Source organism: Quercus suber, unplaced genomic scaffold, assembly GCF_002906115.3.
Source record: "Quercus suber isolate HL8 unplaced genomic scaffold, Cork oak 2.0 scaffold_294, whole genome shotgun sequence".
NCBI classification, from domain to species: Eukaryota; Viridiplantae; Streptophyta; class Magnoliopsida; order Fagales; family Fagaceae; genus Quercus; species Quercus suber.
The window spans coordinates 236321-252756 of NW_027069750.1; the positions used below are offsets into that span (position 1 = coordinate 236321).

Below are 16436 nucleotides of genomic sequence, written 5' to 3' on the forward strand. Positions count from 1 at the left end.
AATAAGAAAAACATGATTGAACTTATTGAAAGCATGGAAGAACTAATACATCAAAAGAAATTTAATTGAACAATCAAATATGTCGTTGATAAAATCCTAGAAAGAATCACATTGAATATTCATACCGTATAGAAGAAATATAACCCCTAGCCCTAGCAAAAGGTTTAGGCTGCCATTAGAGAAAGGAAAATACAAGGTTTTCTCTTCCAAATTTGTTCTCCATAGCCTCCCTTCAAAACCCTAAAGTCTAAGTGTCCAAAGAAAATAAAACTTTTACTCTTTCAATTTCCGTCCAAGTTTACAACAGTAACTTGTGAGTTAATTTCGGCCTTCAAAAATTGATAATTTCGAAAAACTCAGAATTGAAAAGTTGTAGATATTTAAGTTATGATTCCAACCCATCTAGTCTTGTATCAATTAGATTTTTGAGGAGAGAGATACGCTCAAAATACTGATCAGTGCTCAAATTAGATTTTTTCCTTTTTAGATTCTGCCTCTTTGATTTCTTTCCTTATTTGAAGCTTCCGATCATGGTAGACGATCAAAGCACTCCAGCTACACCTCCTTAAAAATTTAAGCATGGTCCTTTAATTCCACTTTAATTCTAGTTTGGCCTCTATTCTCTCACAAATTCCTGTAAACTCATCTTTCTCACATGATTTCCTAAAAGTAGAAAATTACACACAATGAATGATATCTTATTCAAAAAATTATGTAAAAATAAATAATAGGGACTAATGCAAATCATGGCTTAATTATACAAATTAAGCATAATAATAAGGAGATAACGTCGACATAAATATATAACAAGTATACATTTTAAAGCATTACCAGAAAGTAAAAGGGTAATTTCACATTGGCAATAGGCATCTTAATTGTGGCCATTATATCCTTCATTTCATTTTATCAAAATGATCTTGATGTTGTAACGATCAAATTAACTGGTCATAAGTTTTAATCAGACTATTAGATTGAAAGTTATCATCAAATCAAGTTTTAATAGCCGAGATGCACTATCAAAAATTGAGTCCGACTATATATGATTATGAACAATTGATTCAAATTAGTTATAATTATAATTAATTTGAGATTAATGAAGTGTCATAATTTGATTAGCTAGGATTACATTTTATGGTAAGGTTGCACTCAATTAATTAATTAGATAGTCAAATATTTATTATTCAATGAGTAATTTGTGCAATTATCTTTTTAATTAGGGTAAATTTGGAACTAATTAAGTCTGAAATGGAAGTGATTGGATTCTATTAATGTTAATTAGAAACTAATTTGGGACCTATTAATGTTAATTGTACTGAAATTATTTTCTAACAAATGACCTCTACTTATCATTTTGTTGATATCTCTCAGAATATTTTGAATCTACGAATGAAGTTAATTTTTCTAGTAACTAGACATCCGAGGCTTTAATTTGAGCACAAGAATGAGATAATTCTGATTAGAATTAAGTAAGATATATATATTTTTTTAATTTGGCTTTGCAGGCTGTTACAGTAGTTACGAGAAAACTGAATTTTGTTTGCTCATCACTCCCACCAATTTCTACATTTAATGCACCAGCTTTCCCCAAAGTCTAAAATAGGGTCTAGGTTCATGATACTTTTTAATCCTTTGTTAATCTTCATTAAATGACATTTCATTTATATTTTCTCCACCACTACTATATAAACCCCCCTTTCTTCCATTCCAAGACACAAAACTCTCATCTCTTCTCATCTCTTGAGTTCTAGTGAAGTAGAGTAGTCTTGTCATATCTTGGTTTTTCTAAAACTCAAGGTATTGAGTGAGACTCATTCTCTCTCTCCTAGTTCTTCTTTTCTACTCCAATCTTAGGACCTCCATCAAGAGTTTCCTCTTTCAATATGTGGATCTTGCATGCAGGTATACTCTTTTTCCCTAACTTGTTTTTTATATTATTATGATGAGATTAGGATTAGAGCATATTATTATTTATTTAAATTCCTTGAATACGTTTGAATGTTTTTAAATGTTTATATGCGTTCTTCACATGTTCTTACTTATTCATCACATAACACAAGTTTTGATCTTAAATTCACATAAAAAATATGAAAAACATGTTTGTTTTATAATTCTCTCAAACCCTTAAATCTAGGATATCACAATTCATACACATTCACTAAAATTTATTTTTCAATCCAAATGCAATGCTTAATAAATTGAATTAGGGTTTATCACATGAACACACGTTAAATTCAACATGCTAATTGATTGATAACATATTAGATGATATAATTTGAATGTTGGCCACCATAGTCTAGAAGACCGGTTTCACCGAGCAAGGTGGGTGCCTAACACCTTCCCACCTTGTAACATAGCCTCCAAGCTTAGGTTAATAGATCAATGCTTATCCTTGTAATTTTTAATTTCTAGATTGTAACTAGGAAACAAAGCCATGTACTTTATCTTAGATTGTATCTAGAACTAAAGCCATGTAATTTCTTATGATCAATGTAAATTCAATTTCAAATTAATAAAATGATGGATTTTTCAATTATGGTTTTCTTATTTTTTTCAATAATTAAATAAGTGACGACTCCATTGTAAAACCCTTAATCTAAAGGGGAAAATATAATCAATCGAACTTTCATTTTGAAAGACAATAACACAACTCTACCCACTCATGTGGGTTTGGCCTAACACTAAAAAAGGGGCCGCGGGCTCAGTCTCTCACATCACTAAACCTTGTTGTCGCTATCTGTAATTTCAATTTTAGTTGAGAGAGTTATGTATTAGGGACAGAGATGAACGTGAAAATGAGAGATAATTTTTTTCCAAGCCCAATCTGAGAACAACTATTTATTTATTTTAATTTTAATATGATTTGGTTGTACAATTGGCAATTGATGCGGCAAGTAGATTAATTTTTTATTATTCCATTTAATGCGTAAAACTTTTTCATTCGAGGGATAATGGCAAGGACCAAAATGACATGGTATTGAAAGTTTAGGGACCAAATTAACATAATTAAAAAGTTGGAGACCAAATTGATATATGGTAAAAGGATTGGGACTATTTATATAGTTTACCCATTATTTTTTTAAGAACTAATCATAATTTTTTTTTTCCTAAGAAGTAATCATAATTAACTAGTCATAATCACATGCATTTGGCCCTAGACTTCGATAATGCATTTTAGCCACTAAAACTTGATATGGCTTGATTTTTTGATCCAGTGGTATAATATCTGTATTGAACTTCTTGTTTTTATCATCATGAACTCTAGTATATTTTGTAAATATTTTTTAGAGAAGAAGTATATTTTGTATAAGTTCTTGCTTATCTAATGGTTCACTTAATGATTCTACATTTAATAATTAAAATGAGTGTTTTGCTCTTAATTTGTGCATTAACTCTTAATTACAAAATAAGTTGTGTATAATAGACAATAAATTCCAAAAGCCATAAAAGCTATTCATACAGCATAAGCGCCAAAAGTCATGAATATCAAAGATTGAACTTTGACAAAAAATTTAACATGTATTTAATCAGGTTTGTTCTCAAATGGTTTGGTATGCATAAACATGATTAGAAACTACTAATATTTATCTTTTTCTCAAAAAAAAAAAATGAAACTAATATCTATCTAATCTATGTTCTTTCTTAAATGCCTTCATAAATATGAACATGATTACAATTATTTTTTTCTTGGATAATTGGATAGTTACACCGATGGACCCTTCCCATGAACCAATAACGGAAAGCCACGCAGTCTTTCCACCATGGACCTCCACGCATCTAATCCTCACCCATCATTCCTCTCCTTTCTTTCTCTCTGAGAGCACTTTCATTTCTCAAAGATTTGCAAAAACCAATCTCTCTCTCTCTCTCTCTAGCAGAGCCATGAGCGACCCCATTGAACCCACAACATCATCTTCATCCTCAACAAGAGACCCAAACCCGAATCCGAATCCGAATCCAGTCTCTCTTATCCATCCGAGACGAGAGCCATTCGAGCATGGCCTCCTCCCAATCTCCAAGCTCATTTTCACCGACCCGACCCAAACCCTAATCCCACTCAAGCAAACCCTCCTCTCCAACTCACCGAATCTCCGAGTCAACTCGGCCGTCCTATCCGAGTCGCTTCAGATCTCCCACGACCACGCCCGACTCGTCCTCGACACACTCGCTTCCGTCCTCCACTCTGACTCCGACCCGCTCGTCCGCTCCAAACTCGCCGAGATTGACTCTGCCGGCGCTGATATCCACGATCTGGTTCTGTTCCTCTACATCCAGTCCTACAAGAAGCTTCTCCCGAGGACGCACAAGGACTCCGCTTCCGTCGCCGATGTTTGGCCCTCCACCTCCGCCTTCGATGGCTACTTGTCCGCCCTCTCTCCTCTCCAGGTCTGAAAATTCTCTATCCTCTCTTTATAAAAAAATGTCGGTGCCTATGTCAATTTCAATTTTTTTTACGAATTGTGCATTCGAAGTTGTGAAGCATGAAATGGAGTTGATTTCGAATCGGTTTGCTTTAATTTGAGTTTGTTTTCTGCATTTGAAAATGTTATGAAGCGTGAAATGTCGTGGTTTGCAATTTCAAATTGGTTTGGTTTAAGTTGAGTTTGTTTTGAATTGTCTATTTCTGTTGCTTTTTTCTCAAATGTGGTATGAATTTTTGAAATATGTATATTTGATTCAAAATGAATTCGCATCAATTTTTACAAAAATGTCGGTTCCTATTTCTGTTTAAATTTTATAACAAGTTGTGCATTCGAATGTTGCCGAGTGTGAAACGGCCTGGCGTGCAATTTCAAACCAGATTGCTTTAATTTGAGTTTGTTTTGAATTAATTATGTGCATTTGATTCGAAATTGTTACACTTTGACATTGGTCTGTCTATTTATTTCGGTAATTTGTTTAAAATATTATCAAGTTTTGAAATTTAATTTTACAAAATTTTCTGTGTATGAATTCTGTAGCATGTACATTACAATTTGTTGTTTTTATACCTTTTATGTTCTTCACCACAGTTAAATCTTATTCTATGATGTGTTTTCATTGTGTTTTTGTGCTTTGTGATGGTTCTGATTTCATACTTATTTGCCGGAATCTTTGTAGTGATTTCACTAAGTTTAGCAAAAGATATTAAGCTTGGTACTGTGTTCCATCATGTGGCAGCTTGTACGTAGCAACAGTCGTCGGTTTATGCCATCGCAGACTGATGAAGAGGCTCATCAGTTGTCATATCTACAAAAGCACTTGGCTAACATTCTCTCTCTCTTAGCGGAGCCTGTGGAAGGGGAAGGGGAAGGCGAAGAATCTTTGGTTTGTCAAACTGCTGCTTCTTTCCATACGTAGTTCGATGGAGCTTTTATTTCTTTCCCTTATATATATAGTACAGGCCAAATTATATGTTGTAAAAGTAGATTTTAGTGATAGCATCCTTCATTTTTAATTTGGTGATTGTTTTGTTTCCTTCCAATTTGAGACGAAATTTTGACTTCCCCAAGATTTTAATGCCATCGTTCAATCTGACTACTGGTTGGTGCCACCTCAATCAATATCAATGATGCACAAGGTTTCAGTGAAACGGGAGTTTAAATCCCTGACTTTCCACACTATCACACTAATGGCTTGTTTGGATTGAGGTGGGAGGGAGGGGGAGTGGAGGGGAATAGAGTAAAATTGGCTGAAAATAGGCTAATTTTGTGCCAATTTTACTCTACTCTACCCCCCCTCCTTCTCCCTCAATCCAAACAAACCATAACGGGTCAAAATAGGATACTAGCATTTCAAATTGGTACATACCATGTATAGGGTTTGTGTACAGCCATTATCATGTTTGGAAGTAAACAATGTATCTTGGTCATTATTTCTCTACAAATAATTATGTATTTACTTTAAATATTTAAAATGCAGGGGAATAATTATCATTTGTTTAGAACATAATCCCATTATGATTATTCTGGACTTTGTGGAGGGAGAGGAATCAATGCACACGCGAGGGTGTGGAATTTGCTGTCATTTGGCTGAAATAAACTTTTTTGCAAACATTGTTTGAATGTTGTTATTTGGGCCCTAGTGTGCATTTTATTGTAGATTTTGTTAATCCTCTTGCTTTTAGATTGTAAATTTTCATTCTTTGTAATTTTTTAGGAGTGTGTACATGAGTTAGCTCTTCTTTAGTAAAATTTTATTACAATAACAACAACAACAAAGCCTTAGTCCTAAAACTTTGGGATCAGTTATGGATCTTCAACAAACTAGTTGGGCTCATTCATATGCATTAGTTTCTACCATTCTATCCTATGAAAGACCATACCTTTTGTTACTTCCTTAATTAACATGTCAATTTTACTAGTGCTACTAGTGCTATTTTAGGTCTTCTTAATAACTTAAATGAAGAGAAGAGAGTGGGTCTTCTTGATGTAAGCCTCTTGAACTCCTGAAGAAAATTGCAAGGCTGCCGTTAATGGGGATTGAAAATTTGACTGAAGAAATACACATATTGATCCAATTCCTCTATTTCAGAAAAACCTATATCACTCCTGAAATAAAGGAGACTACCCCAATTGACATATCATAAGCCTTCTCTATATTCAACTTGCAAATGACCCTTGAGATCTTGCTACGAACTCTGCTATCCCAGACTTATATGGAGGGCATGACCATCCATCTTATGGATGGGACCATTACTTTTCCTGTTAGTGAAAAACTGCACCCATGGAGATATCATCTGTTTTTGACTCCCATATATTTTACATTATCCAATTTTGCATTAACTAATTATTTTTACTAGCTGTCTTTTTGAATTTGTAGCTTGTCTATTTTTGTTGGTACTTCTCAAGCCACCTTGTTATTTGCTAATTTAGCCCTCTTGTTTTAGGTTTTGACCATGGAAAGATTCGAGCACCTTGGATTTTTGATTCAATTTGGTGACAAGGGATCTGAAGGAATTCCATTGAGCCAGTATGCTCCATTTTTTGCAAATTCAGATCCGGACATGCCTGCTGTACCTGTTCCTGCAACACAAGTTCATGATTGGCTTCTGCAGAATATAGCTTCTGCTTTGGAACATATTTCTGAAAGAGCTGCTCCGAAAGAAAATGGCCCACCAAGTGCCTCTGATCAGGACGTAGCTATGGCCGATGCCTGTCCAACTTCAGTCAAGGCCTCACCAAGTGCTAGAGGTCCTAGTTTTATTGAAGGGATTTCTAAATCATCACTTGTAAAGCAAGCATCCGATCTTAAAGGTCCTTCTGTAAAGGTTTGTGTGTGACACTTATATATCTTTCCAGGGTTAATTTAGGCATTAAATGTTAAATATCAATGCCCATTTACATATCTTGAACTTGAATTAAATTCTGATATCAGATTGTTAATGACTACACTTGCATTGAGGTATTTTCAATCTGGTTAGTTTCTTGATTATTTATGCGCTGGTAATTAGTAGGATATAATGATACTTATCCAAAAAAAAAAAAAAAGGATATAATGATAACATGTAATTTGAAATTTATTATATCATAAAATATTACATGTGAATTATTAAATTAGAAAACATGTATTCTTGAGTCTTGCTTTGGGATTTTGATTGCATACATATTTCAAATCTGAAAGTTAATTTGGATACTGGGTAGTATCTAAAGTCTGTTGAATTTACATATAGACTCATTGGGTATCATATCTTACCATTCATGGATTTGATTTTAGTGTCCCCACTGAATTTCACCTACTGGCTGACCTGCCATTAATTTCTTTCAGTTATTCCATCCATGTAAATTGTTTACTTGTTTACTTTTATTTTTCTGTTTGATGCATTTTTGTCATTCTCTTTTATGCAGCAGGTTCAACTGGCCTTCCCTTTCTATCTTTATTCACTTTGTGAAGCAACTTTTCCCTCCAAAAAAAAAAAAAACCGTAGTCTTCTTTAGATACATTTTTAATTTGTAGGGATTAATACTTCAACCTATCCCTTGCCATTATAATTATGTGTAGAATTATGGGGTTAAAATGTTGTGTTTCAAACCTTTTCATTAAATAAACATTCACTTGATGTGATTTGGATGTTCATATATCTTGTAGGGTTAAGAAAATTCAAAATTTAGGTTTTGGAATGTTGAAGGTTTATGATCTTCAATTGATTAGGGCCAATGAAGGTTCAGATTTTCTAGATAAAAGAAGAATATAAAATCAGATACTGTGGCTCAATGAACTACCACTGACACTTTTTCTTGGACCAAAAGGTCTTTCTTCAAACTTACTAGATTTTATTGATCACTTGAATTTTGGAGCTCAGTTGTGATGTACATATTGATATAGTACATGTCCTGTGTACTTGGATCATTCCATTGTTTCTTAATAAAAGTTTAAAAACTTATTATTTATTAAAAAAAAGATCTTTCTTGATTTTATTAGAACCTATAGCAATTCTTAAAAACTTACTCTCTAGTTTTGTGCCTTTCACTGGCCTAGTACTGCCAGCAATTGAGAATCTTTGAGATGGTTGGTTTATGAAGGGGCCAAATCTCATTTATTTATCTATTTTCAAAACTTAGAGCATAATACGTATTTATGTTTCCTAGAGTATAATATGTGATTTGGTTTCCCCCAAACATAGACTAGTATGTATGCATAAACATGATATATGAGTAAAAGTATTATAGTTATTTGAAAATAAATCAAATCTGGAATGGGGTGAATGTAAGGAGAGGACCAGTGTATCTATTTGGGCCTTACTTTGGGTGTTAAACCTAAGGAGAGGACTATTTGGAATTTGATTTTGGAGAAGATGGAGCGGAGATTAGCAAGTTGGAAGAGACTGTATTTATCTGGAGGTAAGCTAGCTCTTATTAAAAGTACTCTTTCCAGCCTGCCTACTTATTTTATTTCTGTTCTCCCAATTCCGGTGAAGGTGGCAAACCGTATTTAGAAGCTACAGAGAGATTTTATATGGAGTGGTATTGATAACAAACCTAAAGTCCACCTAGTGAAGTGGTCTCAGATTTGCGAACCAGTGCAGGGTGGAGGATTAGGTATCAGATGTATATGAAGATTTAACCAAGCCTTGTTAGGAAAATGTTTGTGGAGAGATGACACTGAAGGAGATGCTCTTTGGAGGAGGGTCATAGAGAAGAAGTATGGGAGTGATTGGGGGCGGGGGGCGGATGGCGTAAAAAAGCTGTCTCTGGTCCATATGGCATTAGCCTTTGGAAATCCATCAGGTGACAATGGCCGACTTTCTCTAAGCTTCTTTGGTTTGATGTGGGTGATGGTACTAGAGAGAATTTTGGCATGATGCGTGATGTGGAGATTATCCTCTTAAAGAGGTTTTACTGGAAAGTTACTGTATTATTCGATCTAGGGAGGCTTCTGTGGTGGAGGTTATATGTTTAGCAAATGGGAGGCTTCACTGGGATATATAGTTCTCTCGTTCAGTGCATGATTGGGAATTAGAATCTTTGGCGTTGTTTGTGGAAATGATCTATACTAAGTCTGTGGGGGGTGATGGTTGTGATAAAGTCTGTTGGAAGCCAGCTGTGAGTAGGGATTTTGAGGTTTGTATCACAATCTATCCCCATTGAGAGTCATGTCATTCCCTTGGAAAATGGTGTGGCAAGCCAAGGTCCCTCCTAGCGTGGCATTCTTTTCTTGGTCTGCTGCGTTGGGTAAGATATTAATTGATAATCTTTGGAAGAGGAGAATTATGGTTATAGACTAGTGTTGTATGTGCAAATGGTGTGGGGAATTAGTAGATCATCTTCTTCTTCACTGCCCTATAGCATATGAGTTGTGGTCTTTGGTGTTTAGCTTGTTTGGAATCCATTGGGTTATGCTGCAGAGGGTCATTGAGATGTTATCTTCTTGGCAGGGCAGTTTCAACTGACATCAAAATATAGCTTTGTGGAGGTTCACACCACATTGCATAATGTGGTGCATTTGGAGGGAATGGAATGCTAGGAGTTTTGAGGGTTGTGATCGTTCTATTCTTGAGATTAAGTCTTTCTTCTTTCATACTTTCCTCGAGTGAAGCTTAGCTCTATTTTTCATGTTTTTCTTTTTGTGATTTGTTGGATCATTGTAATCTGGGTTCTTGATTGTTCTCTTCCTATAGTACATTTTCAGTGTGCTTAGGCCAGCTTTGTTTTCAGTAAAATTTTCATTACTTATCAAAAAAAGAGATTTATAGGGGGATCATGTTAAGTGGTTATTACTAATAATAAGGTTATTACAACATATCTCATTTTAAAAGAACACCTTAATCATTCCTGTTATGGTTACAGCCAACATTTTGTCTTGCATGCTTTGCTTTGTACATACAAGTGTGATAATTCAATTGTGTCCTCGTTCCAGGATTGCCTGTTTTGTATATTGGTCTGCTTCTAATTTAGTATTCTACAATTGCAGGTCCTAAATTGTCATGATTCTGTAATTTACCTTTTAGCACCTCTGAGATATGCCACCATTTATGGATGCTCTGATGCTACTATAGTTGTTGGAGCAGTTGGCAAGGTGAGAACCAAGATTTATGTACTTCAGTGTTTTAATTACTGCATGTTAATGGATACTCTGATGTTTAATTTTCTAATTTACTTATCGGGAAAAAAAAATTATAAAGTTTTAAATAGAAAGGCTTAAGTTCAGAGATAGTCCTCTCACACTCTCAAAGCTTCGAGCATTCTGTTCCTGCCAATGCACCACATCACACAATGAGGAACTGCTTTCCAAATATTTCAATGTTGCCCAAACTGACCTTGCTAAGTAGCTAATAACTCCACTACACTCTTCGTCACACACAATAGACCACAACTCATAAGCTATTGGACAGTGAAGAACCAAATGGTCAACTGTCTTCCCATCATAAATATACATACAACGCCAAATGGTCTACTGGCAGATGTTGCTTATGCAAATTGTCTATGGTAAAAGTTCTCCCCAAAGCTGCAGTCCAAGAAAAGAAAGCAACTCTAGATGTTACCTTTGACTTCCAAATGCTTTTACAAGGAAAAGACAACTTATGAGTAGTAATCAACTCACAATAGTACCCTCCAACCTCAAAACCTTGTCACTTAGCTGGTTTCCAACAAAGCTGGTCCACCCCACTACTCCTCATTGGAACACAGTAAATTAACTCCATAAAAATCCACAAAGACTCCAACTCCCAATCATGCATAGATCTTAAAAAATTTCAAGTCTCACTGAATGACACCATTACAAAACTTCATCAAATCCACCCCAGAAGCATCTGTATCTCGACTAATCCATACAATTCCTAAAAAGCCTCCTTTAAGGATCTATCCACACAGCACGTCACACCAAAACTCCTCTCTAGTCCCATCACCCAATTCATATTGGATATACATTGCATGAATGAGGCCCACTCACGTCTTATAGATTCCAAAGGCTCACCCCATAAGGAACCTAAGGCAATAGGCCAACGTAAAAGCGAAAACCTAATTTCAATGATTCTTTAACGATTTTTACGTATTGTAATCATTTCATTGAATTATCAAAAGCCTTGTATCTCATTGACACTACGTAGTCTCTTTACTAGGAGAGCCAAGGTTCTAATATCCTCCCCCACTTGGTGTGTTGGTGTAACAATTGCGTTATCACTTATCCAAAAAAAAAATATATATATATATATATATAATCATATTATTGACTCCTATAACCATGAACTTGTAAAATGTTATCAATTACCACTTCCCACTCTTTAACAAGAACCTTTTATTGATCAATTAACACCTCCTAGTATTTTTAACGAGGATGTCTAGGGTTCAAATCCCTCCTTCCTCTTATTGTAACTATTGAATTGTCAAAAAAATTGCCACTTCCACTTTTGACGTTAAAAAATATGAATTTTATTTGAAAAGGAGAGCGGTGCCTAAGAACACGAAAGATATGAGCAGAAAATCTTGAAAGAGAACTAGTTCTTGAAATTTAAAGCATCTACCACATTCAAGAAGCAAGAAAAAGAGAGCTAAAATCAGGTATCCTAATAAGAAAGCAATTGCAAAAAGGAAAGGCCTAAGATCATAAATGCAATGGATGCACACAGAGTGACAGCTCTTTGATGGCAAATAAATAAAGAATTTGTTAGATATTACATGGCATTGCTTAGATGAGTCACTTTAGGGCTAAGCATCCATTGGTAACTGCTAAAGTTGGTTCTTAAGAAGGTTTTCTCACCATAATATGACCATACTTGAATGACAATTCTAAAGAAGACCTTATTCTAACATATTTCCTTAGCTAGAAGTTCAGATGCCTGAAAATTCACATTTACTAAAAAGCCAGATGGATGATATTTATCAATGTCAAAATATTAAGTGTATCATATCCCAGCTAATTAGAGGCATCACCACATATTCTACTTTCTTCAGAACTGCTAAAGCTATGTTTCTACCAGATCTCGATTCCCATAATGATTTTATATACAGAAGATTTGTAGATCTGAAAAATCAGAGATATTTTACAAAGGTGATTAATATATTAGAAAGTGCCAAAGAAAACAAACTCATGTAAACAGCAGTACGTAGAAGGGATTAATTTTTTTTTTCTTGTGCTCCCTTTTAGATATGCTTGATCTTTGCACTTTGAGATGCTGTTATTGGTCCTGTGTGCATGCCCTGTGTACTTGGGATATTTTTTTTCATCAATAAAGATTGTTATTTATAAAAAATGGTTATCACAAGTAAAAGGGTCAGTTGTGGTCATTGTAATTCTTGGATGTGATTGATTATTCTGTATTCACTAGTGATTGTTGGAACATCTCATAAAAGTGGTCTTACAAATTTAGACAGTTTGCTTTGGTTTAATCTTCATTTATACTTAGTTCTTTGAGACTAAAAGGCTTTGTTCGCAAAAGTGTTTATTTATTATTTAATCATTGTTTTATAATGTTCCAAACAAAGTGAAATTTTCTTTTCCCTGCAATAAGTAGATTTCGTTGATGCGCAACATTGCTTCTGATAACTGAATTGGGTGCATCTTAAATGATTTCACCTTTACAGGCTATAAGAGTTGAACACTGTGAACGAGTTCATGTGATTACTGCTGCAAAGCGAATCTGCATTGCGAACTGCCGTGAATGCGCTTTCTTTCTGGGGGTAAACCAGCGACCACTTATTGTTGGTGATAACCATAAGCTTCAGGTTGGTTTGTCACTATTTACTTCTATTGGCCCGTGAAGTTGCCAGCTAGCACTGGTTGCTATATTGTTGTATTTACATGGTAATTTGCAATTGCTAAAGGTTCCTCGAGTGTTGTTTAGGTTATGCATCAAGTCTTACCATTCTCAAATGTGAATATATTTAGTTTATAATTAAGACACTATTTAATTTTCTGCTTTTGATGATATACAATCTTGCCTTTGTTCTCTGCTCTCAAAGGATTGTGCTTATGCTGATTAATTTAGTTGATTGGATTCACCATTTGAAGTTGCTGTATGACCTGGATTTATATTTGCTTAAAAAGGGCACTTAAGGTTCTCATTGGATAATCATTAATTCATAATCTGGTTATACTTATGTGCTGTGTGCATATTGGACACCTGGTTTCTCTGTAATGTGAGGTAAAATTTTCAAGTATCATGGCATTTGAAGTCTGTTGATTTCTTTTGTTGGTGTTTAATTGTATTCTAATTGTGATGGTGAAAAAGATAAAGCTTTAGGAACAACTGCTGGCCAGTTGACGGTGCATGCCTCAGTCTTGAACTCTAAATAGTAGGTCTGCCTGCATAGTCTTTCAATGTCAATTTGACTTTGAATGAAATACAGTCCCTGTCAAAAATGAATAAGACCTGACACAAATTCCATTCATCTTATAGAGCCCTTTGTTAAGCACAATCATTTAATTCCACGTTTAATGTTAATGTTCTAAGAAATACTTCTCTTTCACTAATTTTTCAGGTGGCACCATACAATACATTTTACTCTCAGTTGGAAGAGCACATGAATGAAGTTGGTGTTGAGGCTACAATCAATAGATGGGATGAACCTCTTGCACTAGGAGTGGTTGATCCACATGATTCATTATCTCATCCTGCAGGTGTGTCTGATGTGCAAGCTGAGACGGCTACACGCCTGGAACCTGACCAGTTGACTAATTTTTTGGTATGTTTATATCTCATACTGAAGTCTTTTAATTATTATTTTCAGTGCTACTTGTGTTGGTAGGTTGTCTGTCATTGAATAGTGAATGTTTTGTATGCGTATGAGTTGGTCATTTATTTTTTCTTTTGGGGGGAGGGGGTGTGGGAGATAAGTTGGGTTTTTGTTTTTTTTTTTCTTATTCAATTATGTTATATTTTATCATATGCCTCTTATTTTCCTTGATGAACAGATTCCAGACTGGTTTGGAGGTGAATCATCTGGGTCTACAAAAGACAACCCATTTCCATTACCAGATATTTATTTGGCATCTCAGCAGAGAAATGTATGTTTTCTGAACCATGTTGACTAAATGAGTTTCTTGGGTTTTATTTTGTATTAGAGTTTGTTATGTATGGAAGTGTTACTATAAAATTTTCTTGTATACTTGTAATTGCTTCTCCTGATGTTGGATTGAACTAAATAATTGTTTTTCCAGCAAAAGAATTTAGGGGAGGTAAAACAACTATTGAGGGAAGCACCCCTTGAAGAAAATCGAAAACGAGAGTTATCGTCGGCTCTCCATGTATATTTCAAAGACTGGTTATATGGTAATGATTTCCTCTTTTTATCAGCATTTGTTTTGTTGGTACACAAGGTCTATTGTCTGCTGGAATATTCTATGCATTTGGACTACCATGTGCATCTGTATTAATACACAAAATTCTATTAGCCATCTTGAAATTTGGACCTTCCTTTGAACTAGGCCAATTTTTTCCAAACTGAATGCTAAATTACCTGTTTTCTTTTTTTGTTTTAACTCATTTCATTTGCAATGTAACTATGTTTTAGATATATTATAGTTCTATTCAGTCGACTTTTTAGTTGAGGTAGCTTTCAAGTTATTGTGTTGTTTGTCCTGATGTTAAAATTTAATTAATGTTTTGGTTCTTTTTTATTATCCACATCAGTCATTGTCTGCTGTCCAAATTTTACGCACATAAAAATTATGATGTTGCATTTTTTATTAAAAACACCATAAAAAGAGTTTGTACGGTTGCCTTATCCAAAGAAGAATGTGTTCTTTATTCAAGAGTCCTCTGGCATGATATATGAATTCGCTCTCTTTCTCCCTCTTCATTTTTCCTGGGGCTTGATTTTCTTTAATCAATGTAAGAATATATGTTGCATGCTAGAATCTTCATGTCGTGCAATTTGTGAGGTTGTCAAGAGTTTTTTTCTGTCTTGTTTTGGGCTAGTTATCGTTGGGTTCTACTGTTTGTTGGAAACAGAGTAAGGCAAATTGGGTCATTCGCACCAGGCTTGCTTGTTGATTTGTGGGTGGTCTATGGCTTTTGGTGGGAGTCAATTCTCTGGTTTTACAGATTTATCATTCCTTCCTCAGGAGTCCACATTTTTTTTTATCATCTGAAGATTTCTAAAATAAAATTTTTTTGAAGCAATCCTTGTATTTTTGTGATATTTTTCTTTCCATTATGTTTTATGTTTCTGCAGGTTGATAGTTGGGATGGGTCTAAAGGTTCACAACCTCACATCTTTGTGCTAATAATTATATATATACTTGAGGTTCAATTTATACATGGTTCAACACTTGTTAGTTGAGTTGTTCGACAAATCCACTGTCAGAATGCATGATGTTCTGATACTTTTTATGTTTGTAAAAGTATCACAATTATCATAGTTTAATGTCTCTCATCTTTGTCACTGCCTCTGTATATGTTTGTTATAGTTTTGAAGAGTTGTGTATGATTAGGAAGCACGGACACTTTATTTGGGCCTCCGTACCCATGTCGTACCCTGTATCTTACTGGTGTCATACCCACTGTGTCATAGTATAACTTTTTAGAAATTGCTCGTGTCATACCCGTACTTGTATCCATATCCGTGCTTCCTAGGTTATATCATTTAAATGCGATTTTAACCATTTTGTTTTATTATTATGGCAGCATCTGGAAACATCCGTCAGCTTTACTGTCTACAGGGTGACTGATATAGTATGATGATGCTGTGGCACAATTAAGGATGGTACAGAAGTTCGTTCTCTAGTTTTCATTTCAACCCTCACCAAGTTCCTCTTGCATTTCTGGTGGTACCACTGGTAGCTGAGAGTCAACCCTATGTACTCCAGAATGGTACAGCTACATATGCGTTGACACTGGTGCACAGAATGGAATTCAAGATACATTTTCTAATCTCATTGTAATATTTATTTTTGAAAAAGGAAAATCTTACTGTAATATTTTGTTAACTTAGGTTCACAGCATTGCGATTCTTTTTTGTTCCCCTTGTTCAGCATGCTGAGTTTCTCTAGGGGTATTATAAAGCTTTGCCTATTTGTTACGA

General features: G+C 34.8%; 1 protein-coding gene across 1 annotated transcript; it reads left to right on the forward strand.

The window, feature by feature from the left end:
• The first annotated feature begins 3802 nt into the window (after positions 1-3802).
• On the forward strand, positions 3803-16436 carry LOC112019072 (uncharacterized). Its single transcript, XM_024051598.2, has 9 exons — positions 3803-4383; positions 5158-5304; positions 6866-7246; positions 10387-10491; positions 12996-13136; positions 13893-14096; positions 14326-14418; positions 14572-14683; positions 16040-16436. Exons 1-9 carry the CDS (start codon positions 3880-3882, stop codon positions 16081-16083), a joined length of 1731 nt encoding a protein of 576 aa, XP_023907366.1. The 5' UTR covers positions 3803-3879; the 3' UTR covers positions 16084-16436.

Coding starts and splice junctions, on each gene's coding strand:
- LOC112019072 (XM_024051598.2), top strand. CDS start 3,880: ATGAGCGACCCCATTGAACCCACAACATCATCTTCATCCTCAACAAGA. Junction 7,247..10,386: donor TTAAAGGTCCTTCTGTAAAG/GTTTGTGTGTGA, acceptor CTACAATTGCAG/GTCCTAAATTGTCATGATTC. Junction 10,492..12,995: donor TTGTTGGAGCAGTTGGCAAG/GTGAGAACCAAG, acceptor TCACCTTTACAG/GCTATAAGAGTTGAACACTG.